Source organism: Zeus faber (genome assembly GCF_960531495.2).
Source record: "Zeus faber genome assembly, chromosome: 11".
Classification (NCBI taxonomy): Eukaryota; Metazoa; Chordata; class Actinopteri; order Zeiformes; family Zeidae; genus Zeus; species Zeus faber.
The window spans coordinates 9,496,816-9,523,739 of record NC_137205.1 but is presented as its reverse complement, the minus strand read 5'-3'; the positions used below and the strand labels follow the sequence as shown (position 1 = coordinate 9,523,739).

Genomic DNA, 26,924 nt, shown 5'->3' with positions numbered 1-26,924 from the left:
TGCCTTGCACTCATTTTTGCTCCCACTCTCTATATCCCTATGTCGGTCGCTCTGACATCTGTGTTTTTCTCTCTCTTTTCTGTTTCCAGGCATGGCTCCCATTCGGGACTCCGTCAGCCACTCCCCTAATCAAACAGGTGACCACACGCACTTTTACTTGCACTATGTTAACTCTTTACTCATTAACACACTGGCCGTCTCCTGCACCTCCCCTCCCTCTCTCCAGATGTAGTCTTTCTGTGTCTCTCTGTTCCACTCCCCTTTCCGTCTGCCAAATATCCAGGAATCACATGGTTGATCAGCCAGGGTTCAAAGTTCATCTTTCGACTGGTTCATTCCCTCACCGTATCGCCATTAAGACACTTTGCTTTAAGTGTTGGAAAGGCTTTCGGGGATAGAGCAAAGATGACAAAACAGTGGCAGCTGTGCCCTGGCAAGAGCCTGGTGCTAGTCATACCAAGAGCGTTGGGACTGCGGGTGCAGTGAAGGGGAGTGTGGAGAGATTGGAGCAACTGTGGGGGGGAGAGAAAGATCTTTGACTTAGGCCTGGTCTCTGTTACCATCTGCCCTTCCAGCTGCTATGAACCTTGCGTTTTATATATATATACATATATATTCTATCGTCAACTATGCAACTATGATTCCACACTTTTTAAGAGTTGGTCGTGTTGTGATTTTCACACATTGTTAGGCAATACAACCATCTGTCTGCTGCAGTTTTGTTAAAGATCAGGGTGTCTGCGGGTCCTTAAGTTTTAAAATGTCTTCAGTTGTATAAATATAAGGCCTTAGAAGTCATTACGTATTCTTAAATTCATGTCTTAATTTCAACATAATTTTGTCTGAGCCCACTATTGAACCTAAAACTTGAACCCAGCTCACTTTACTTACTGTCATACCTGTCATACTTACCTGTGGAGAGAAATCCAAGAAAATACTTCTACTTGCCTCTCTGAGGTTCTATGGAAACAAAGTAATGGTTACGTTTATTCCACTCTCTACTCTATCACTTGCCTTTCTATCCAAGCTAAAGGAAACTGTTAGAAAAACAGTTCCTATGATCAGTTCATAACCTACCCCATTTCTACTACTAATACTTACTAAATACTAATACTACCTCTGCTCTGCACCAAATATATAGTACTTACTTACCTGCAATACTTTATTTAATAGGAGATGATTTGCCTTAAATGTATTATGTTTGTATAACATGAGGGATGGAAAATAATCATAAATAAGACTAGAATATTTTATAGAATATTTTTGATTTTCTACACTGAATATCGTAAAACATTTGAGAAAAGACTGAACGGATTTTATAATTTTTATTTGTTCCTTTTATCCCCCCCCTCCCCCCGGCTTGTGGTTCTCTCCCCAGGTCTGGAACACCCTGCACTGGACTCGCAGTATGAGACTTCCCCATGGTCTACAAGCTCTCCTTGCAGTGGCGATGGCAACACCACCTGGGGCAAAGTTCTAGTGGACGGAAGCACTGACAAACTGACAAACAACCCTTCCTCCAACAACTCTTCCGTCTGGCCCCCTTCCTCCTCTTCCTCATCATCTTCCTCCTCCTCTTCTTCTGGCTGTGGGTCAGGATCAGATCCTGAGTTGACATCAGAATGCATGGATGCCGATTCTAGCTCCTCGGTTGGCTCGGAGAAAAACCTTGCCACCATTTCTACAACGGCTGTGATGATGTCATCTGCGAATACTCCTGCTGCAACTTCCTCCTCTTCTTCTGTGACTTCCGCCATGATGGCCAGTGTTTTGATTAACGGAGACGGCAACGTGAACAGCCGGCAGATCATTGGTGGAGGGATGGGAACCGTCGGCGGAACAAACGGCGGGAATAATAACCTCTGTGGCTCCACCCATTACTCCATGGCCGGATCCGGCAGTATCGGCAGCAATAACGTCATGGGTAACCACAGCAACACCAACAGCAGGCTTATTAATAATGGTGGTGTTTGGGGTGCCCAGCCAGGGGGAACCATTACCACTGGCAGCAACGGCCCCTGCATAAATGGTGGGTTGAACCCAAGCACTTTGAATTCAAATGCCAACCACGGTGCCTGGCCCCAGAACCCAACTCAGAGCCCAACTAGCCAAGGCCAGCGGCCAGCGCAGGCTCAGGGCTCCAAGCTGGGCGCTGGTTGGGGTGGCATGGCAGCTCAAGAAAACAGCAGCATGATAGAGGACGCCAAGGTGTCTAATGGTATAGGGAAGGTGTTGGGAGGCAGCAGCAGTGGGAACGGCGGCCAGCAGTCTACCATCCTGAACACTGAACCCAACGGACCAAATAACACTATAATGATGAATACTACTACGACGACTACTAATGCCGCCATGACCTCTAGTCTACCAAACTCTACCCCCTCTCCCCAGCTTGATGGTGACGGATCATGGGGCTCCATTTTAACAGGGAATAGTGGGGGTCTGCTAGCCAACGGAAGCTCCTCTCCAGCCCCCCAAGAGCCGGTAGGTCCTGGGGCCTTCGGTACGCCTTGGGGCACCACTACCTACCCGGGAGAAAAGAGCCCCACTAACCCGGATACTGTGAACCCGCAAAACTCTGCCTTAATGCAGGCCGGGAACCCCCAAACAGCCACCACTGCTGCTGCACACAAGAGTAATAGCCACACCCATTCTGGGGCCCCTCGCTGGGACCAGGGCGTCGCCAACAACCCCAACCCAGCGCAGAGCAGTGTGCCCTGGGGTGTAGGCACCAATGAAGTTGCAGGCTCAGCTGGCCAACCACTGGGCAACGGGATGGCTAACACAATGGGCCCTCCAGCTGGAATACCTCGACCGTGGGGCAGCAGCGCATCATCTTCCTCCTCTTCATCTTCCTCTTCATCCTCCTCACACAACAAGGTACCCAATGCAGAGTGGGGTTCTATGCCTCCAGGCAACTGTCACAGTGATGCTGGAAGCTGTAAAGGTAACCCCACCTCCAATGGTGGCTGGAAGAGTCTGGAGGATGATGCCCTGGCCATGGGGGCTGCAGTAAGCCAGGGCCCCATTGGAGGAGGTTGGGGCCGCTCTGGAGGAAGTGAGGGGAGCGGTGAGAGTTCTGGGGGCCGCTCCAGCTCTGACAGGGATGGCGGTCAGACGCGGGGCGGGAACCGGCGAAGGGTTCCTCCCCCCGCGCCAGCAATCGCTACTATGACCAAGGCCGACGTGGACCCCAGGGTCCTGTCTAACTCTGGATGGGGGCAAACCCCCGTACGACAGAATACGGCATGGGAGGTCAATTCACCCGCCACCAAGCTCCACCAAGCCCCCAGAGTGGACGAGAGGAAATCCAGCAATGGAGGCTCCGGCTGGGGCACGGCGCCAACAGCTGCACCTTCCCAGACCAACTCTGGAGGTAGGTGGCTTCTGCATTCAATAATATCTATGGCTTAATGATATTAACAAAATCAAATATCACTATAACTTTTGGCGAATACCTCTCGATAATTTCGCAATATCTTGGTGTTTACTATTGGTGCTTTCATGAGATATTTACACACAATAATTGTTTGAGGAAGAATCAATAGTAATGTCAATATTATGACCAAGCAGGTTGTGTTGCTATGAACGGCTAGGACAGTCTATGAAGTTAAAAATTCTCCCAGCCCTAATATAATCATCGGAAGTTGGAGATGTCCCTGTAATTATCATGATGACAAATAATTTCATAATCTGTCTTAATCCTACATCTTTGTGTTTGTATTGGTTTTTTTTTTGTTTTGCCTTTCAATGCTGTATCGTAAATGATCACTTTGTGGCTGCCATCCAGGTTGGGGGGAGAGGTCCATGGGCCCAGATGCAGGAAGCTCTGGCTGGAGAGAGCAAAGACCCAGCCCTGGATGGGGGGACAGCAGAGGCCCAGGAAGTGGAGGTTGGGATGATGGCTCAAGCTTCAAGGGCAGCAACAATAACAACTGGAGCAACAACGTCAACAAAGATGACAGGTATATATGCTTCCCCGTAAACTGTGTGATCCGTTTCAAATAAACGCAAAATCAAGCAATTTTGAACACTTAAAACATATTTAGGTGGGGCTGTCCCCGAAAGTTGAAGAGTGGAATCATCAATCGGAAACCCATCAGTCGACTGAAATCTTTTGAGGTCGTCGTCCCCCCAAGTCGGTGTGCATTACAATAACAGGATAAAATAGAAGCTTACAAAATGCACAGGGGAAACATTTTGTTGAGGAATAATAAATAACGGCAATCATAAATATATTTTTATATGTTTGGATCGTCCAGACATGAGCGCGAACACTGCTCTCTGTGTGCTCTGTTTGTCCGTCCAAATACTGTATATCAGCTAAAAACAGTGTGGGGGGAGAGAGGCATGGAGGAACGGGGCACGACTTGTAGGGATGGGTATCGTTAAGATTTTAACGGTACCACTACTCTAATCGATCCGGTTCTTTAGTGGTACTCATCGGTTCTTTTCTTATTTTTAATAGAAAAACGAAAACAAATTGAGAGCAGAATTAACAGTTGTATTTTCTGTGCATTGCGCATGGAGAGGGGGCAGTCGGATGCAGTCTGCACTCGCCTTGCCATTGTCACTTACTCAGAGGAGGGACTCCTCGTGCGTGTGTGAGAGCTCCTCTCTCTCGCCCATATCCGGCAAGAGAGAGGAGGGATCTTTTTTGATAATAGCGAAAATGCTTCTTAGACGAATATGTTAAACAGCCCAATCCGATTCGAGGCCAGGTAGAAACACGTTAAGTCATATGTCCCTGATTTAGGTCTATCCAAAAAATCCAGACCACAAAGAAAGAGAGTCTAATGGTCTAACTCCACAATTCAGTACTATCGTTCAGTCTTTTTCACATGTTTTCAGCAATTCATTTCTAACATTTCTAACACATGTTTGGAAGCGCTTCACTTTACAGGGACTTTCAGGATAATAGTCTGAAGATGTAACTAATCCCAGCAAAACTATAGTTAGAAAAATTCACATCCTTTTAAGTCCACAGTGAGGGCAGTGCTTGTTCGTGCTCATTTCCTAACTGTGTGTGTGTGTGTGTGTGTGTGTGTGTGTGTGTGTGTGTGTGTGTGTGTGTGTGTGTGTGTGTAGATCCAATACTTGGACCAACACTGCCAAGCCTCCCAGGCAGCAGCAGGGCTGGGGAGGTGGTGGAGGGTCTGAGGGCTGGGGCAACGGTGGTGAAGTATCCAGGCCGGGAGGAAGCAATCACTGGGGCGACCCCCAAAAGAGTGCTGGCTCAGCGGGCTGGGACAGCGACCGTTCCGGGTGCTGGAGCGAGCCAGGCCGCGGCAACACCAACACCAATACCAACAACAGCCACAGCGGCTGCAACAACGTTTGGACGGGAAGCGGGGGATCTAACATGCCTGACCAGAGCGCCCCCAACCAGGGCTCCAGCTGGGGTGATCCCGTTCCCAAGCCCAACTCCCAGAGCAACAGCCAGAGCTGGGGGGAGCAACAGCCCATGAAGACCAACCACGGAGCCCAGACCTGGGGCGAACCCCATCCCAAAGCCTTCAACCCCTCCAGTGAGTGGGGTAAAGGCCCCGAGTACTCCATGGCCAGAGGCAACCAAGGCCCCAGCAAACCCACAGGTGATTACATGCTAGCTAGGGGCTTAAAAAAATCTATTCAGTTACGTATTGCCATTCTGCTCACAAACAATTCACAAATGGATTATTCCAGGAAGAATCGATTCGTAACTTCTGGTTTTTGGGTAACGTCAGTCAAGTTCACTGCTGACGTCATACAAATGCGGCGCTGCATCTTTAAAATATGCGACAATGAGCATAGACCGCCTGGTGGTTGCTGCTACCTCTCAGTTCAAAGCAAGACTTATTTTTATTTATTTTTTTTTTTGGAAAGGAATGCGACAGTTCCTTTACGCAGTTGTGTTCAAAAATGTTGTTTCATACAAGTAGGAAACAAAGAAAAATAAATCAAACTAAAATAAAAAGACAGGTATGGGAGCCGGCGCACACCGTTGTCTCGGAGGGGAAAAAAAACCACTGCTGCAATTCTCTGAGTTAGGTTTACGTTTTTCGTTTTCCATACAAGTAAGAAACTCGGTAAACAAAATAAATCTAAAGCTTTTTAGATTAGATTGTATTATATTGCTATATTATAATGCAATGTGCATACAGCGTAACGCAGATCACGGGCACCCTGACGGGGCATTCACCCCAGTGATCTGCGCTGCCGATCTGATGTGCTGCTCTGTTTTTCCTCGAGTGGCAAAATGCCTAGAACCGGAGCTGGGGGTCCATGTGCCTGCCCCTCAGTCTCTGTACGGGACTGTAGAGCGGGAATTTAGATCCGATCAGCAGCTCTGAGCAGAGAGGGTGGGTGCCCCCTCATTCTCACTTTCCACTGCAGTTTCAGAACATGGTAAACTGGACTTACACCGTTTCAATATTCTGATTTTCTAGTGGATAGAAAGAAAAAAAAATCATCTGTCATCAATGTCTATCTGCGATGGATGGCGTTGATCGCCGTGCAACGGCAAGACAAAATATTATGGCAACACCACAAATATACGGGTGCATCTCAATCGGTGCTACCCGGAGCTAAGTGCAGACGATGGTAAGACGCGCCCGAAAGCAACCAGCCATCCAATAATCTAAGCAGCTTTGCAAAAATGGGTTGTCTCCTGGTGCAAGACCAACCTTATTTTTGTATCCTTTACAAATTAGTGTAAATAAACTCAACTTTACAGCACCTTTGCTTTCATACAAACATTCAGCCCAAAGTGCTTCACAAAGCAAAATTAAAACAACACATAACTTACAACAATGAAACAAAATGTTAAGTCAATACAATAAACATCTCAAAAAGTATTTGACTTGAAATTAAAGTAACTTTAAATGTTATGTTATAGAGCAAATGTCAAAGGCAATTGCAAAAAAAAAATCAACTTTTCATCAATTAACATTTAAAAGCAACAGGCCTTGTGATTTTAAAGAGTAATCTAAAGAAAAAGGCAAAACTTGTAATATCTAATCACAATACTTATACATATGGAATCAGCAGGTCTCTGGCAATTTACACCCCTATGTGTAAACCCCCCCCCCCCCCCCCCAACAATTGTAAGGATCACAATTTCCTGATTGTTTTACAAGCTAACGGATGCAAATTTCTCACTTCCTCCTCCGCCCCCTCTTCCTCTAGGCTGGTTAGGAGGTCCAATACCAGCGGCTGGCCATAAGGAGGAGTCATCGACAGGCTGGGAGGAACCCTCTCCAGAGTCCATCCGTCGCAGGATGGAGATCGATGATGGGACGGCTGCCTGGGGAGATCCCGGTAAACATCCTGCTCCCTGTAAGCATGAAGTCATTGTTCATAAACAATGCACATATACCTTCCTTAATGTTACATTAACTGTATCCATTTATTTATCAAGTGAATTTACTTATCAAAATGACTTAAAATGTATGTTATTTTGGAAAATATTTACTACTGACATCTGACTCAAACATCTTAACTCTGTTGCTGTGGAGACTTATATGGACAGAAATATGTCACTAGAAACCGCAATCTGCTGTCTCCCTGCTCCCCGTTTCCCAAACAAAACCAATTACAGTGTGTTTTTATTGTAGGTGTATTTATTGTAACTTAATGTAACAAAAAAAAAATTACCATGCGTAACCGTGCATAACGGAGACGGTTTCTCAGTCACACTCAGTGACTGACTCCCCCAGTCAATCCCTACAAGTCCATCGATCGATGGTAGGGAAGGAAATGGTCAAAAACATAGGCGCTAATTGGCCTAAAAGGAGTTCTGTGAATCTGCACTCGATTGCTTTTCCTCAATGACCTGGATCTGTCTCAGTAAACAGAAATTGATTTGCGAGAACTGAATTTGAATTGTGAGAACTCAATGAATTTTCATTCAGTTCAAATACAGTTTAAGAGCTAATTAATTCATTTCATAATATTACGTTCAGTTTCAAGTTTATTGGAATACAGTTCCAAACTAATAAATTCAATTTCAAATTATGCTATTCAGATTCAGTTTTTCAATGTTATTATTCAAGTTAAACAATACAAATTATGTTCAAATTCATTTTTTTAATGCAAGTATTCAAGTTGAGCAATTAAAATATAAAGGATTCAAATTTAGTTTCTTGTGACACATTTCTGCCCATAGACTTAACTCCAGGTGTTTTGTGTCTTTAACGTGTGAAAACTTGACTGTACCTACTCACCCTCTATTTAGGTAAATACAGTGGTGGAGCGGTCAACATGTGGAACAAGACCAGCCATTCTGAGCCGGAGCCCATGGCCATGGGCCCACCCGCTCAGCACCAGTCCCACCAATCACAGGGCTCGATGCATCCGCCTCAGCCCATGCAGCCTCCGAACCAAGAGAAAAGCTCCGTCTCTGGTGGGTCAGAGCAGGCACACACATACACACTCCTAATGTTCAAGCTGTGCCTCCATCTTGGCAACAGCATTCTACTTATGGGAACCTCTGACTGCATTGAAGATTGAGTGGATGGACAAACATCGATAAATTGAAATTGTGCACCAATTGTGCAGCTCTGTGTGACATGTCTCCTCACCATGTTTGCACATGGTGAGGAGACGTGTCACACAGAGCTTTTTGCACACGTACACAAAGGCCAATATCAGCAAAGGGGATAATAGCAACCGATCTGACTCTCGCTTGCTCTTGTTACACTCCAGGCCCACGCAGGAAAAGGTAGGAGATAGAAAATACTTTCTCTCGGTCTCTGTGAGCACCCTTCAGTTCTCATTCTTTGATCAGTTGGTTCTAGATGAACATGTGGTTAATGTTGTTAACCTGAGATATTCCCTTTATTTTTCTGACAACGTCTAGGAAAATAACCTCAGACTTAGAGTTTCCCAGATGGAAGCTCTGAGGTTGTGTCCGGAGCCTCCAATGCTTCTCTTACATTCTTTCCACCCTTTTTAATGGCAAAAGAAAACCTCTTGCCCACCCACCCAGTGCAATGGGACAACTTAAGACGGTCTTCTTGGAATAGATATGGACAAGCAGACACATGCAAATTATTGTGCACGGCAGACATATACAACTTAAAATGGAGGCATTTGGACACTGGCGGTCACATCCAAGTACCCTTTTCTCTTCCATTTCCCTTCAATGTGTTTCTTTTTTTAGGGCTTTTTCTTTTCTTTTTCTTTTTTTTTTAGAACGCACATTGAGTCACCCCTCTGGAATGGCAAGTTCATTGAATTTTTTCTTCTCTCCCCTACTCGCTCCCGATTTCTGCTGTGAGCACAGATGACCCACTGCTGATTGAAATGCATAGATGGGGAGGGGGCGATAGAAATTAGGTGACCGTTGTGAAGGAGAGGCTTTTCTTCCGTCTGAGAACAAACACAAGAGTTTCTTGCATTGTTGTTGAATGCGAATGGAAACTCATTTTATCTGTGGAATGAAATTCAAACCACCATCTTCTGAGCAAGATTCAAGAATTATTTTAGCACAGCCCATCAAAGGCTTGAACAGTTTTTTGTAATTGTGCAGAACGTTTTTGTCCTCAAGTGTTCGTTCTATCTTCCTCTGAGAAGATAGAACTGCTGAACCGCTGAGAGCGGACATTTGATAAGACAGGATAAAAATACTAGAAAAAACTTTCATGTTTTTAGAAGTTGTGAAGTCTTCATCTTATCACAACTATATAATGCTATCACAGCCACACAATGCATGGACAGTATCACTCTCTTTACCACACCATTCTTATATATTTATTATATGAAAATAGTAACAAAACAAGAATATCACAAACTTCCCATTCTCCCCTCCTTCCCAAAGTTCATCACTCAATATGTTTCCCTGCGACTCTGGACTAACTATTAAAACGAACAAGGACCTCCTTGCCTACAGAAATTGTCACCGACAGTGCCCCAGCCTTTCTCACCCTTCTTATTTGCTCTCTGCCTCTCAGGATGGGGTGAGCCCTACTCCCAGCAGAAGGAGTCCTCATCATGGAGGCAGGGGCAGGGCTCCCAGGTGGAGCCCCCTGCCGCGCCTCCTGTTAGTGTGGACAACGGGACTTCAGCCTGGGGCAAGCCTGTGGACAGCAGCAGCTCCACCTGGGAGGAACCCAGCAGGGAGTCTGGACCCGGATGGGGCGGCCAACAAAAGAGTGGTGAGAGAGAGATTCTGACAGATAGCCAATCCTCATTATTAAAATTGACTATTTTGAATGGACGAATGTAAAAAAAAAAAAAAATTCATGTCGGGATAATGGCGATATTGTTGCGTTCTTGTTGAAGATGTTAGGGATGGGTTTGAGTACTCGAGCACTCAATTTGGGACCTAGTATTCTTTCAACATATAGGGTAATCACATTTTTACAAGAGGGTCCACACAATTAGGTTGGGGAAAAACGATTGCATTAATTTAATTAAAAACGGTGCTCCAATTAGGCAGATAATAAAGGGACAGAGAGACCCTAACCCATATCTATTAGACAGAAACTCCCATTAAAGGCGTTGTAGCAGAATTTTCTGCCTGTTCAACTTGCCAGCAGAGCATCTGCTCTGTTGCCCAGTTGCTGTAGGCTCTGAAGTGGTGGCTTGTTCTGGCCCAGGAAACAATGCCCTTTAGCGGGTGAGCTCCACTGTAGTGTAGCGTCAGGGGTTAGAAGGAGGGTGGCGTTGCTGGGTCTTCGGAGATCCCGTTCCTGGGCAGTGTGAGGAGGTCGCGTTATGGAACTGGATGGTAATACATCTGTAACACAGAGGCGCGGAAACTGATCCGTTGGAGTGGTTTGGTTGTGAAAAACTTTGATTATAAAAATAACCTTATCTTTGACCACCTGATGGCAGCAAAGGTCCATGAAAGAAATACATTAAAACCAGGGCGTGAGGACCTATGCCATTTGTTGGCCTAGAACGATGGGATTTACTCTACTTGCATAGAAACATCTGTAGCTTAAAGATAGTTTGGTTACGGATTAACCTAATTAGTAACTCATGTTGAAACCGTTCTTGTTTAAAAACAGAATGATTGTAGAGTCGTCCTCGGGACATGTTCAGTTAGTTTATGGCAGGGGATCTGGGAGAGTTCACACCTCCGTGCGATTTCAGTGAAACAATATAGGAGGCAATATGTGTTTGTTTGTGTGTTTTACGAAGGGGCAGTGAGGTTATCAACACAAAGGTTGTGAGTCACCCTTTTATCTCATGGGGTGTTCAGACTCAGTCTGTGGTTGTGCCTTTGAAGTGTGTATTGCATATCCGTCGGGAAGAGAGAGACTGGGGGTTGAGTTTGGACTAGGGTTTGTGGCCCTCCTGTGGATCAGTTGAGGGGTTTCACATCTAGTGCTTAATTGCCCTTCAGACTTGGTAGCCAGGCCGAGGCGGTGAAAGACCCCGTTCAGATTCACAGGCTCTATCTAATGTGTTTTTATTTTCAGTAGGTGAGGATTAATCCATAGTTCTGGGATAAAGTTTAGGGTTATAAAAGACTGTTCGCTACAGCATCCTCCATACTGTTTGAAATCCGATCGGTCAGACCACATTCTGCGGTGTTTTTTCTGGGCCACATACGACCACATTGTTTTAGCAGTATAAACGCAAATGTGTCCAGGGCCACGTTGAAGGACCGCCTACTCAACTGATGTCCTCCGCGTAAGCGAAAGTACATACTCATTCATGTGGCAACAGCACCATATTAAAGTGTGGTCGGTAAAGTCTCACGGTTACAAAAGTGCAGGATTTATTATTTACAAGTGAATATTTTCACAAAACATCCAGTTTTTTACAAAATTGAGTCCCATAGCAACAGAAAGCAATGGAGAAGACGTGCGTGACACGGCATGGGAGACACAGGTTTTTTGTTTTGTTCATTCCATTATATAGTGAACGGGAAAGTTCCAGTTGTGTGGTTTCATAAAATGGTTTCATACAAGTAGGAAACAAACTGAAATAAATACGCTTCTCACAAAAAGTTAGGGATATTCGGCTTTCGGGTGAAATTTCAGGATGAAGATAAAATGCACTATAACCTTTACAGGTGAACTTAATTTGACCTTCTCTAAACTTTTGAATGCACATGTCCAACTGTTCAATTTTCAGTACTTTTTGCACAACTTGCTGTTCTCTAACAAGGAGCTGAACGGCAAAATTCAGAACAGGTGTTTGATCCATGAATCGACCAATACATTTCCTGGTTCAATTAGAATTGGTATTTAAACAGTCCTCTTCATCATGCTGTTCACATTTTAACATCATGAGACCAAGACGAAACCTAACAACTGATCAACAGTACCTCGCCATTGTTAGGCTTCAAACAGGATGTTCTCAGAGGGAAGTGGCCACTGAGCTTAGAGTGTCACCAGCAGGTTGCAACAGAGATACAGAGACTGGAGGAGTCACAGAAAGACATAGAAGTGGACGTCCTTTGGCCACATCCCACACTGATGAGCGCATCATTGTGAACAGTGCCCTGCGGAACCTGATGATGAATGCCACTTAACTCCAGGCACATTTAAGGGAGGTGAGAGGCACCCAAGTGTCACGTCAGATCATTCGAAACTGTTTACATCAGCGTGGTCTGCGTGCTAGACGACCTGCAAGGGTACCTGACCACACCACCAGGCACAGCCATCATCGTCTTGCACGGGCCAGGGAGCATTGACGCTGGACGAGGGCCCAGAAGGCCTCAGTGCTGTTCTCTGATGAAAGTCGATTCACGTTGAGCAGAAAAGATGGCCACCAACGATGTTGGAGACGTCAAGGAGAGCGCTCTGCATCAGCCACTGTTGTCACCAGACGAGCCTTTGGTGGTGGTGGTGGTGTTACAGTGTGGGCAGGTGTGTCTCGTCAATATAGAACTGCCCTACACTTTTTGAATGGTACAGTGACAAGCCCATACTACCTGAATAACACCATTAATCCAGTCATTGTGCCCCTGCATGAACAACACAGGCCTAATTTCATCTTCATGGATGACAATGCTCCAGCTCATCGAGGTGGCATCATTAGGGAACGGCTGCTGGAGACTGGGGTACCTCAAAATGGAGTGGCCCGCACTTTCTCCAGACCTGAATCCCATAGAAAACCTATGGGATCAGCTGAGTCGCCGTGTAGAGGCTCGTCACTCTGTACCCCAGAACCTCAATGACCTCAGGACCGCCCTTCAAGAAGAGTGGGGGGCCATGCCTCAGCAGACAATAAGTCGACTTGTGAACAGCATGAGACGTCGCTGTCAAGCTGTAATTGATGCTCAAGGGCACATGACAAGTTGAGACATTGACAATTTTTGTTGTGATATACCCACCACTGTTGTTGGCTTTTGTTTCAGTAAATTGTTTGAGATGAGGAAATCACCATTGCATGCTTCTACTTAAATGCCCTACTTTCATGATATAATATCACTGTAGCGTAAACTTTTTACATTTTCCATAAAATTCACCCAAAAGCCAAATATCCCTAACTTTTTGTGAGTAGTGTATATGCAGTGAAATGTAATGCAACGCACCCGGTGATAACACACAATATGTCCTAGGAAAATTTCTTTCTACTAGACCATCTAACTGATTCCTAAAACGTAATACAGTAAGTCGAATACTTATAGAATAAAATACAATAAAATAAAATGGAATGGATAAAGGGAATATGCTTATGTATATGAGTAGGGGACCAGCGAGATCGTGGCGTGGTCAGATTTCCCGAAAGCAGGGAGCGAGACGGTCTTGTATCCGTTCTTGTAAGGTGTGTAGCAGTGGTCCAAAGTTCTATCTCCCCTGGTGGCACACGTGATGTGTTGGTGGAAATTAGGCAGAACTTTTTTAAGGTTGGCCCTGTTAAAGTCCCCAGTCACCACCACAGCCACGTCGGGATGTTGGTTTTGAAATCCACACAACACATCATACATGTCCGACAGTGCTGTGCTGGTGTCCGCCTGTGGTGGGATTTAAACGGCTGTGATGATGGCAGTGCTGAATTCCCGGGGGAGATATTATGGACGGCATAAGATGGTTAGCTGTTCCAGGTTCAGCGAGCAGGAGCGGGAGAGAAACTTGGGTTGCACCAGGGGTTGTTTACCATTAGGCAGACGTCTCAACCTTTGGATTTCCCCGACTCCCCCTGATCTGTTGCCGGGGAACACGGAGAAGGACTCGGCTGGACGGATGGCTTCATCCGGCACCAGTGGGTTCAACCATGTTTCCGTCAGACAGAGGATGCAACAGTTCCTCGTGTCTCGTTGGAATTAAATCCTCGCTCGAAGGTCATCCATCTTGTTCTCCAGGGACTGAACGTTGGCAAGAAGGATGCTTGGCAGAGGTGGACAGTAAGGTTGCGTCCTCATTCTGACATGAATGCCGCCTCGTTAACCTCGGTGCTTCCTCCGTGGGACCGCTTGTGGAACAGCGGCTCATTTATGTTGTTGTTGAGTGTCTTCCCGCGTAGGATTTCTGCCGGCCATTCTGCTTCCACGGATAAAAAGTCCCAAAGTTGTTAGTTTAGGGAAGTTTTTATATCCATGAGTGCATCGCAGTCGTAAGAGGTAACTGCCGATGTTTTTTTGGCGGACATTATGATAAAAACGGAAAAAAATACTAAAATGTGCAGAAGTCGACCGGAGCGCAGGCGACCACAAGGGGCGGCACCACTATCACCACATCTATCTTGATCTGAAGATGTGTTTTCTGTCAAACACTTCTGCTTCTTTTTCAGTGCACCTCCACCTTTACTTTACCCCGTACCCCGTCTGTGAGAGGCTATTAATAGCTGGCTGTGTGTGTGCTGTGAACTGCTCTACTACGATTTAATTTTTAATTTTAAGAACAACAATAGAAAATGAATGTCAATGGTGATTGGGGAAACACTGCTGTGCATAACAGGGAAGAGAAATTGTCTTGCGTCTTTTGTGTCATCTGATCTACTTTCTAGCCACACACCGTTAATTATTTTTGAACAGTTTATTATAATTATAACATTTTCATTTTCATTTTCATTTTGTCTGTTTCATTTGTAAAAAGCTTAGCTTACCAAGCTCATTAGTCATCACCGTAAATAAAATATATATGTATTTTTGTATTTAATTTATTTTGTTTGTGAAAGTTACAGGAATACATATGGTGTGTCATATGAAAAATACCCACGGGGGGGCAGTCTGTTAGGCTAGGAAGATTAAATCTTCTGTCGGCTGTCGGCTTGATGAGAGACAATCTATTTATTTATTGATTTTTATCCACCAGGAGAAATCCGAGCATTGAAACAGTGTAAATGCAGTTTACAGTGTTCTGAAACTGAGGAGAGGGAGGGAGAGAGGGAGATAGTGGAAGAGAGGGGAGGCTCCGCTCAGAGCTGTCGAGGAACCACTGGTGATCGATCTCACTTCCCCGCTCTCCAGCTCCGGACAAACGGAGCACATAGCAGCGTTCAGATCTGCGCTCCGCTGTGCGCACATCGCAGGTGCGCCGAGGACACGTTACTCATGAATGTATCTTGTCCAGACAATCAGCTACCTCAATGCCCATTCATGCTTAAAAAAAGCCACGCCTGATTTATATAAAATAATAAAAAAAAAAAAAAAAAGGGCACCATGGAGCAAAGGGCCACCCCACTGCATGTACCTGCCGTTCCATATGCAAACCTGGTCATTATAAGACAGCAATATAAAATATAACATCATAGAGAAACATTTAAATTTAGTTTTTTTTAGTTTCCTATTTGTAATGAAAACGAAAAACATAAACCTAACTCAGAGAATTAGAGCTTTTTTAGAGTTTATTTCTCCTCCAGCCGGTGTGCCAGCTCCCATGCCTGTCTTTTTATTTTCGATCTGTTTATTTTTGATTGTTTACTACATGTATGAACATTTTTAAACACAACTGACTTAAGGGACTGTTCTGCTCCGTCTGGTTCCAAAAAAATCTATGTCAAGACAGTGGAGACACAAGTCTCTCCACTGTTTCCGTTGCTATGGGATTTAATTTAGTAGAAACAAGATGTTTTTGTGTAAATGCTTTACTTGTAAATAATAAATCCTGCACTTCTGTAACAGGGAGACAACATTACATTGCATTCTATGCACGTGCACTTCAACTAAAAATACACTGTTTTTAGTTGTTTTATTTGGAGCAATGGGGCACAGCTCTCCATGATCGGGGCGCACAGAGAGCTGTTCCCGTGGGGGCTGGGCGATAAAACAAATTTGATCATTTTTACGATAAAATCTAATGAAGATACATTTCTGAGATTTATTTTCGTTGTTTTATTTTAGTCCGTTTCTCTCTACCTACAAAGACACTACACGAAACAGCCAATCTTACAGCAGAGGAACAACATTATGACACAAACAGCCAATCGTCTGACCAATGTTGGGGTCCAGGAGGGCCGGGGATTCCACCGCTCCCTCCCTGGCCGTGGTGCACTCACTCCAGTTCAGTGTCCGGCTTTGGGCGGTGCTGGAGTGGCTCAGAGCCGGGCGGGGAGCGTGGGGGCTCAGCATAGCTAGTGCAGCGTATTTAGCAGATACAAGCAGACAGTGATGCAATTTTGGAACGAGTTGGGTCTCAAACTCACAATCTGAATGCTCCCAGTTTCCAAGCCCATGGAGACGTGGTGCGGTGAGGAGGTGTCAATGGGCTCCAGCTGGGACCAGGAGGAGGAGGTTGAGATTGGCATGTGGAGCAACACGGCCAGCCAGCAGGACAGCCGCTCCCATGGCGAGCACAACACCTGGAACTACAAGCAGAAAGGCTCCAACAAGGTACTCTATGTATGAATGTGGAGAAGAAAAAGTGACCTGATACGAATGACTCAAGGTGTCCCCTTCTAAAATATATATTTATACCTACAGCAAGGCAACAATGGTTCATTTTTGGTCACAATCAAGTACAGACTCGCTCACAACTATCTCTCGCATAAACAGCTTGGCTTTCAGATATCAGACGCTGGACAGGCCACAGATGCAAATCTTTGACAAAGTTCAACCTAATCTGTACTTTGAACACTACATAAATTGCCCCAGTTGACATTGTGTTATCACCCTACTGCTGCTACCCTAGTACCAGAGTATTAAAATGAGAACAATTTTCCACAAGGTTGTTCTACAGTGTCATGGTGTTCAGCGGTGTTCATTTTTCTCCTTTAGGTATTTTTTAGTAATTTTTAGCTGAATATTCAGATTCAAGTTTAAGAGCTTATGTCACATACAGTACATAGATTCAGAAGATCATGCAATTATGATGAACATTTTTCTGACTGTATTATGTAGTCTGGGGGCTTTCATATCCCTTTTTATATTTATTTTCCTAGATTACCAATGGTTAACAGTGAATGATTTTTTTTTTTTTTTTTTTTTTTTTTTTTTTTTTTTTTAAACAGAGTGGAAAATTCGGTGAGAACTTATTTGGTTCAGACATGGAAAGTCAGTTAAATGCACTCCGCATTAAGAGTGGCAACTTTTTCTTTTTTCAGATGAACAAACCAGTCAACAAGCAGGACGAACCCTGGATGAAGCCCTTCACCAACCAGTTCAACAACATGAACTTCACTGTGAGTCGTCGTCCCCCTCCCCCTTCTCATTGTAGTCTGCCTGGCCATGGGGAGCACTGAAACAAACCCATCGCTCTGTGGGCCACCTGATCATCCCATTATACAAATACTAGAGCAAGAGAGATTTGCGTCACCGGCCCACTTTGATTATGCAACACCCCTCATAATCAACCCGGGCCGACGACGCGCATCGCTCTCCCTCCCAAATCCCAGCAAACAGGGGCGTGTGAACAGGTTTCATGACCAAGTCTGTCAAAATGGATACAAATCTGAGTAAAAAAAGGAAAGGCGTTGCTGAAAAAGCGAGATTAAAAAAATAAAAATAAATGAAGTCACTTCAAGCTCATGCTACAGCTTGCATGAAGATAAATTACATGTTTGTGAGCACTAGCAGCAACAGCACTTAATAATTACTTAAACGATTAAAAGTGTAAGTGGTGGGGAAAAAACGAGACTAAGCCACTGAATATCATTATTTAATTTACCTACAAATTTTCTCTTCAAAATAGTCCAATCATGTAACTATTCATGGAATAAAATAGTAGTACCTGCGGGCTGGTTGTAGTGGGCTGGTCTCGATATAAAAGTCCAGAGCCATTTTTTTGTTCCAGTCCATCCCTGCTTCTCATTGTTGAGTGATTGCTCTGTGTTTGTAGGATAGAAAATTGTTTTGCTTTTTTAAAATACATGCATAAAATGTATTTTTTCTTTATTCCCCCCACAGCGAGACTCTCCTGAAGATTCCATGAAGACAGGAGGAGGAGGGATGGCGCTAGACAAGCGCATGGACATTGGCGGCATGGGAGATTTCAATGGGCTGTTGAACAAGAGCCACGGATCCCGGCACCAGCTCCACAAGGAAACTCCCATGGACCGCAGTCCGTACTACGACAAGGTACTTGCACTTCCACTTCAGAGAAATGACACATACACTTGACCTTTTTAAAATAATGCCCCCCCCCAATTTCACCATGAAATGACATAGAAACTCAAACACACGGAATTGCACTTTGAACTACCTCCTGGCTGTCTGCAATGCAGCCATGTTGTGCCTGCTCACTGTGCTTAAGCATCTTGTGAACCTCTGGCTATGTGCTTCTCAGTCCTGTACTGCCCCCCAGTGGAAGCTAGGATGCACTGCAGTACAAGTGTTGGCTGGCTCTGGAATGAAAGGCGGGCGGATATTCAATATATTACATTACGGCCATATTGGCTAATTGAATCCTATTGTTAAGATCATACATAGAGCTTGGTCATTGCAGTGGGTGATGAGTGAGTTGTATGTCTCCTCTGCCTGTAGTGAAAACAAATTAACAAAAATAATTTGTAAAGTTACAACAAATGATAACTTTTCAACCAGTCAGTCACACAGTAATAACACACAAAAGCAGAGCCATGTCTCCGAAAGACAAAAATAAATTGTACTTGTAGAACTGGTCCCATCCAACTGCTGGTTGTTTCATTACTAGTGCAACAATATTCTTGTAATGTAAAATTGTTGCCACTGGACTGTCAATGGATTTGAACACTCATCACCATATAGTCACATAGAACAATGGAGCTTCTGCCTTTTCTCCGATACGTCTCTTTTAATCCTACTTGTCTGTTCTTCCTTGTCTTCCAATCCTGTCTTGTTTCGGCGCCTCGTATATATTTTGTTTTACTGAGGTTTTGGTAACTCCTCTGCTTGAACTCATTTACCTTTTTCTCCCTCCTTTCTCCTCTACACCCCCCCCCCCCCCCCATCTCCTGCCTTGTTTTCTCCTCCTGTCTTTGTTCCTCCTGTCCCACTTGGCTGTCCGTCCGCCCGGCTTTGCCCCTCTGGCTTTGCTTCCGCAGCTGTCGGCTTCCCCCTCTGCTTATGATAACCCTGCCGCTGAGAAGCTCTCCTCCAATCAAAGCGCAGGCTTTTCCTCTTCCAACTGTGCCCAGCCAATCCCCTGTCTCCACTCTGGGCAGCCTCCTACCCACTCTAGCCCAGGTGCCGCTAGGCAGGTGAGTGGAGGAGGATCACAGAGGGTTCCTCTTTCCCTTGGCAGCAGAGCTTTCATAAAGTTGAATGCAAATTGGTTGTTGTTTTTTTTTTTTGTTTTTTTGTTTGTTTTTTTTGAGTGCCCACAGTGATGTCAAGATTTATTTCAGTTGGTTATTTTTTTTCTTTAAACCTAGAATGTATAGTCAACTTGACCCTCCCCCTAGAACTACATTAACACGTGTGTGCCCTCTCCAGAATGTAAACCCCATGCTTGGTGGCAGTAGCGTAGCACAGGGCCGAGGTGGCCCCCAACCCCAGCTCCCTCCCCAATCCAACCTCCGCAACCAAGTGCCTCCACCCATCCTTCCCTCTCAGGTAATGCACACACATGTCAGGTAGGTCAGGAGGAGGCATGAGGAGGCATGTCAGGATGTTCTGTGTTGTTCTTGTGCGCAGGTCCCTGCATCCCTGCTGAAGTACCCAGGGGGCAGCGGCGCTCTAAACCCGCTGTTTGGCCCCCAACAGGTGGCTTTCCTCAACCAGCTGTCCCAGCTCAACCAGATTAACCAGTTGCAGGTACTTACTTACAGGCAGACGCATACGGGCTCGGGTTCTCACCATTCAATTTCCATACAAAGAGTCATGGTCCAACTCCATATCGACATTATATGCCTATACCTTATGTCTTTCTATTGTCTCTCTCTCTGCAGCGGTTCATCATGCAGCAGCAGCAGCAGCAACAGCAACAGCAACAGCAGCAGCAGCAGCAGCAGCAGCAGAAGGCTCAGAGCCAGAGGTCCATGCCAGTAGGACGACAGACTGAACAGGTACCCGTCCTACTCTCCCATCAACTAATACAATACAGCCAATATCACAATTTACTTTTAAAAATGTATTTTTATAAGTACCTTTATCTATATTTTATATGTGACTTGGTGCTTTCATTAGATATTTACACACTATTTGAAACATTTGAACATCATTCGTAATAATTGAGGTTCCTGACTATTATGACCAAGCAGGTAGATGCAATGTTTAAAGGTCTCTAAAGTTAAGAAAATTGCATTACCGTACAGCAGAATACTTTATTATCCAACGAGATGTAACGCTGCATTGCTAAGGTAAAATGGAAAGCAGGAGAGTTGTAATAGAGCACAACAATGTGACCGTAATGTTAACATATAAAATGTGAGATGCACCGGTCGATCGGCCATGACTGGAATTGGTTGGTTTTCAGCGGTCGATCAGTGACAGATATATTTTAACCTTCTGTGCCTGTCAAATTTACACACCGATTTAGTGCTTATCTACTGTGCCGGTAAAAACATTCCAATACTCAAACCCGATACCAATGTAATGTAACGTAGTTGACTCTCAAAAAAAGTGAAAGAAAGAATATGTCTGCTGTTTGGAGGTACTTTAGGGTAAACAAAGAAGATTAGTTGAATTATTTATTCATCGGCTGACAGTATTTTAACATTGTGCAGACTGTTTATCTATTTCTGTCACGGCGGAGATCCGCTTGTGATGAAAAGTTTGACTTTTTTTTTTTTTTTTTTTTGTAAAACAAAAAAAATCTCAATAAAACAAGTCGTTCGATTTGATTCACTTGGTTTAAAGCATGGTGAGCGAAGGAGGACTTCCAGTGAACAAGAGTGAAAAGAGTCGGCCATTTATTTTATTTGTTAATTTTTTGTAATGATTGCAATTTATTTGCAAAGTACCATATAAATATATATAATATAAATGTATATGAAAATTGCAGCGGTAGTCCGTATGGGCAGCTGTCCTATCACATGAGCATGATCAGATCACTGGATGTATTTGTCATTGACGTACAGCAGATCAGAAATCAGAACATGCAAGGTCAGGCTTAAATGAAAAAATAAAAAATCAAATAAGAATCGGCCAAGAAAATTGCAATCAACGCATCTCTTGTTGGTGAGCCAGTTCTGGAGGTTTACGAGATGGTGCATTTCAAGGGGTATATCCTAATGAGATTAATTTGTATGCTGTATGTAGTTAGCCGTAGTAGCTCCCATACAATGTAATTAGTGTCGTTACAAGACGGCCACGATGTGAATAACTGATGGAGTCATTTAGCTGCAGTAACTCAAATGCCACGAAGACAACTTGTTACACTATTGTAGTACTCTAAATATTTTCCCAGGGTTGGCAGGTCTGCTGTATAGCAATGCAGCCTAAAGACAACATATATAAAATATCACCATATGATCCCAGATGATATATATTATATGATATCGCATTATCATATGTGTATATGGTCTTGCCCTAAGCTCAACTGATTTGATGTAATGCAGCACTATGCGGCATAGAAAAAAACTGCCCAATAATGATAGATAGATAAATGAAAATCAATAAATGAAATAAATACTTGAGCTGGCCTTATATTTCCCAAACGAGTTGACAGGGAAAGTTGTTAAACGGCTCCTCTCCTTGTGCGTCCTCTCAGACTCGTCCCATTGGATCGTCTCCCTCCATGATGCACCCTCCACGGCACCTGGACCCCGCTCTCCTCAAACAGGCAATGCCCCTCAAACCCTACCTGGACAGCTATATGTCCCACAATGCCCCCGAGCTGCAGAAGGACCCGACATCCCTTGGCTCCTTGAGCAACTTCCCTTTAGGTAAGTAGAAATAACTCTTAACAATAATGGATAATAAGTCGATTTTGAAGTTGTAGAATTGTCATAATGGGGGGGAAAGGTTTCATCTAACTGCTGCAATTAAAGCAGATTCTGTCTTTCTCTTTCTTAGGCTTGAACTCCAATCTGAATGTATCCCTGGACATGGGTGGTAGTGTTGGAGGAGGCTACAAGGAGCCCCCCCAGTCCAGACTGAAGAAACTTTGGGCTACGGACCCTCTGGAGCAGAACAGCAAACCTGGTACACAGAAGGACTCAATCATGTGTTTATGATGGAGGATGTCTGTTTGAGTGCGAGCGAGAGAGAGATTTCCGTTTTACAAACGAGCAATAAGGTCACAAAGAACCCACCCCTAAAGGATAAGACCAATAAAACAAAAACAGGCTCTTACAAGGTACAAAACATTATCATAATCATAGTAAATAAGGATGCTCATTTAGAATTATTTTTTTTATGACCGATAGCCAACCCTTGTTAACCGTTATCTGACAATATCAATCTATTAGGGCCTACTGTCCCCTGACAAAAAAAACATTAATAAGGTCTTTTAAAAATAAAAAATAAAGTATTCTATTTATAAAAAAGGAGAATTATGAATATATTTTAATACACGAACACAGCTCTCCATGCGAATGCGGAGAGACTTGGAGCCGTTCCTCCAAATAAAACTACATAGCCTACATTGTACCAGGCAACAAACTTCTTTTTGTTCAAATTTTTATTTTATTTTTCACTGATAGTATTTATCGGTCAAAATTCTTATTGTTGGTTAATGGCTAAATGGTTAATTATTAACACCACTAAAAGTTATAAGCGCCATGTATATTAGAAAAGTCTACAGTACAGTATGTGTCAATGAAAAGGACATGGTATACATGTGTATGTTTTTGTTTCTGACAGCTTAAATCAACCCATGAATTCATTTTAGGCTCAAACGAGTGTCCTTCTCGACGTCTCTCCACAGGTGCTATGACGTCTGGCCTGCGTCTGGAGGACTCTCCCTTCTACGACTTCCTCTCTCCTGGCCCCTCCCCCCTGAGCCCTCCCGGCCAATCAATGGGCTCTGTGGGTGACGGCTGGCCGCCCCGTGCCAACTCCCCCCCTCCCCACGGAAACACTGTCACTTGGCCCCCAGGTACGTACCAACAGCACACAGAATGGTTATTTTTATTTCTCTACATTCTACGTCCTCGAACCTCAATAAAAGATTTTGTGTGGCAGATGCACAAGAAACGGCACAAAACAACAGAAATGTTTTGAATATATACAATTTCCAACCACACGGTGGGGGGAAAAAAAATTTTGGAGCTAGTTTAGCAGCGAATTCTTATAGCTACTACACCGCGTAATTGCTGAATGGCTCATTTTGTGATGCCTATGGATAACCTCTATGTACGTGCACGTGTGTCCAGAATTCCGGCCTGGGGAGCCTTGGAAAGGTTACCCCAACATTGACCCTGAGACCGACCCCTACGTGACCCCCGGCAGTGTCATCAACAACCTTTCCATCAACACCGTCCGTGACACAGACCACCTCAGGGACAGGAACAACGGTACACACACAGATGCAAAGAAGTTCAAAGCTTCTTTTTTTTTTTTTTTATCACATTACTGGAGAATGACCTCCTGGAGGGAGAATAGTTTTAACTTCTTTAACTATGATTGTAATCTCTAAATGAATTTTAATACTGTTGAGAATTGGTTAATTATTGGGAAGCAATCTTTTAAGCCGTAAAATGCGAGATTTACTCGCACACAGTCCATAAAGAACCAACAGTTTGTTGATCCTAGCGCTCACCGGTGTGTGTCTTTCTCGCAGGGCCATCCTCATCACTGAACACCACGATGCCTTCTAACAGTGCCTGGTCATCCATTCGTGCCTCCAGCCACAGCGGTTCCCTCACCAGTACAGCACAAAGCACTTCAGGTAACAATAATGCCACCATTATTCACATTTGATATTGAAAATTCCAAATGTATTGCATCTTTTGCTTTACATTTCAATGTTGAGTTCTGTATTTCTGTATGGTCAGAGTACAATAACAAGTCCCTGCGATGAGGGCTAAACAGACTGAAACAAGATGTTTCACCCACTTTAGAACTGCTAGTACTTTTCTATTCCAATGGCCTGTTTGCTTTGAGACAACAAAGACTTAACAGGAAGTGTAAGGTGAAGTAATCACCCCTCTCTCTTTCTGTGCCCCCCCCATACAGCCAGACCTAGTGAGTCCAAGTGGCCTCCTGGCGGTGGCTCTGTGTCCAACTCATCCCTGGCCCATGAGCTGTGGAAGGTGCCCCTGCCCCCCAAGGCCCTGTCTGTGGCCCCGCCCTCCAGGCCACCCCCCGGCCTTACCGGACAGAAGCCCGGCTCGGCCTCCTCTGCCTGGGACTCCTCCGCCCTGAGGCTGGGGGGCTGGGGCTCCACTGAGTCCAGATACACATCTGGTGAGACGTGGTCGAATACATTTGTGAATACAGGCGTGTGATCGATCTGCTTATTTACAGCAGTGGTTCCCAAACTGGGGGGCGTACCCCATAGGGGGGATGTTCAGGTTTTGGTTTATTCCCAGAGAGTTTTTGAACTTGCCATTTTTGTGCAGAAAGGCAAACTTGAGAATATCTGATCAACACGATGAATGCTGTCACACAGTAAAAATTTGCAGAAAAGGCTTGGGAAACACTGATTTACAGAAGGCTGAATGTACTTCTTGTTTCTTTGTATTTTGTGTGTGCGTGTGTTCAGGTTCCAGCTGGGCCGATAGTGGCAGCAACAGCAGCTCAGGAAGAACTCAATGGCTGGTTCTGAAGAATCTCACACCTCAGGTCCACACTACAAACACACTCTCAGAAAACCCACAATCAGCCATCATTTCAAATAGCTTCTCTGGAATCAGGAAGGGCTTTACATTCATTTTATGCACTCAAACTTATGCAGGAAAACATCATTTTTACTGTGTGTGTGTGTGTGTGTGTGTAGATTGACGGCTCCACCCTGAAGACGCTGTGCATGCAGCACGGCCCTCTGATCACATTCCACCTCAACCTGCCTCACGGCAACGCTGTGGTCTGCTACAGCTCCAAGGACGAGGCCGCCAAGGCCCAGAAGAGCCTGCACATGTACGTGCACTTTCTCTCCTTTCACTAATTTCTTGGGTACCAGCTCAAATAATTTGTCTTTTGTCAGGATTGAGTATTTTAATGCTACGTGTAGTCAAGTGTAAGTCTAATTTTAATACATTTGGTGTTTTTCTACGCGCCCTCTCACCTACCATTCCCCGTCTGCCCCTCCAGGTGTGTTCTTGGAAACACTACGATTCTGGCAGAGTTTGCCAGCGAGGAGGAAATCAATCGTTTCTTTGCACAAGGGCAGTCATTGGCCACCACCTCTGTGGGCTGGCAGGCCATCGGCTCCTCTCAGAGCAGAATGGAACAGTCCCACCCCTTCCCCAGCCGTGGTCCGGAGCCCAGCCAGTGGAATGGCAGCGACCTCCACAGCTCCTCTCTCTGGGGCGGGCCCAACTATTCCACCAGCCTGTGGGGGAGCTCCAGCGGCACGGAGGGTGGGAGGATCAGCAGCCCCTCTTCAATCACCTCCTTCCTCCCGGTGGATCACCTGACAGGGGGTGGGGACTCCATGTGAGCTGCCTGTCAATCAAACAGGTTTGCCGTGGGGTCAGTCAAGAATCCTAAATAATCACAATAAGAAAACATTGTTTTTGAAGAAAAAAAACTAAAAAAAAAACTAAAAACAAAAAAAAAAAAAAGCTAGTTTAAAAAAAACAAACGCAATGGCACTAGTTGGACTCCTTCTCCACTTACAAGATATACAAAAAGAAAAAAAAGAAACAACGGGGTCTCCCCCCCGTGGAAAACAAAGTTACGTTTCTCTCTCTGCACATATGTCCACTTTGTTTTAGCCCAAAAACATATCAGTCGGAATACTTGAATCATGCAGGCCAATTCTATAATGTGAACGGATGGATATTTGCTTCCAGGTAGTGCTCTTTTCAGACCGAAAAAAAAGCTTCAATCAAGCTCATTTATTATATATATATATATTATTTTTTTTGTTTCATCATGTTTATTTGAATTCCAATTTTTATTTTTATGTTTTTTTTGTTTGTTTTTGTGTTTGCTGACATCGTTGGAGTATGAGCTTTTTTCTTTTTTCTTTTTTTTTTTTTAACTTTGCACTGAATGTGTTTGTTTTTCTCAGTATATATAATCTGCAATATAGAGGGAGCAGCCAGTTTTTTTTTTTCCAGTGTAGCTGTTTACTCATTGAGGTCCTGTGTGTGTGTGTGTGTGTGTGTGTGTGTGTGTGTGTGTGTGTGTGTGTGTGTGTGTGTGTGTGTGTGTGTGTGTGTGTGTGTGTGTGTGTGTGTGTGTGTGTGTGTGTGTGTGTGTGTGTGAATACACGTGTGTGTATTCGCTCCTCTCTGCCTTGGCACGCCTACCTTACTGCGTTGTCGTGGAGATCAACCGCTAGGTGAAAGAAGTTAAAAAATAAAAAATAAACAAAAATAAAAGGACTTTATTATTTAAAAAAAAAAAACAAAAAAAAAAATACAAAAAAAATCGGACTTAGGAGGACGGCGTGACGATATTAAAAGTGACATTACAAAGTATTGCACCGATGTTGTGTTTTAAAACTAAAGAATGCAGAGCTCTGCAGTGCAAAAGGACTGTAGCCGCAGCTGGGACTAGCAACATGGGACTAGCAAGCCTTCCAACCCCCACCCCTCAAAACCAACCAACAGAACCGGACCACTTCAGTGGCACG

The 26,924-nt window shown here is 44.4% G+C and overlaps 1 protein-coding gene across 4 annotated transcripts; it reads left to right on the top strand.

Annotated features, from left to right (window-relative positions):
- Nucleotides 1-1,706: 1,706 nt before the first annotated feature.
- LOC307237242 (trinucleotide repeat-containing gene 6A protein-like) lies at nt 1,707-26,924 on the top strand. Of its 4 annotated transcripts, none has more exons than XM_080009938.1 (22): nt 1,707-3,373; nt 3,788-3,962; nt 5,086-5,591; nt 7,165-7,296; nt 8,213-8,380; nt 9,930-10,133; nt 16,542-16,711; nt 17,422-17,499; nt 18,224-18,394; nt 19,339-19,494; nt 19,730-19,849; nt 19,931-20,050; nt 20,185-20,301; nt 21,948-22,122; nt 22,253-22,381; nt 23,106-23,276; nt 23,554-23,694; nt 23,961-24,068; nt 24,356-24,586; nt 24,885-24,964; nt 25,119-25,258; nt 25,433-26,924. In XM_080009938.1, exons 1-22 carry the CDS (start codon nt 1,756-1,758, stop codon nt 25,779-25,781), a joined length of 5,259 nt encoding a protein of 1,752 aa, XP_079866064.1. In that variant the 5' UTR covers nt 1,707-1,755; the 3' UTR covers nt 25,782-26,924. The 4 variants fall into 4 exon arrangements, with proteins under 4 accessions (XP_079866064.1, XP_079866063.1, XP_079866066.1 ...); XM_080009937.1 differs by having other exon boundaries at nt 7,165-7,314; XM_080009940.1 differs by lacking the exon at nt 19,339-19,494.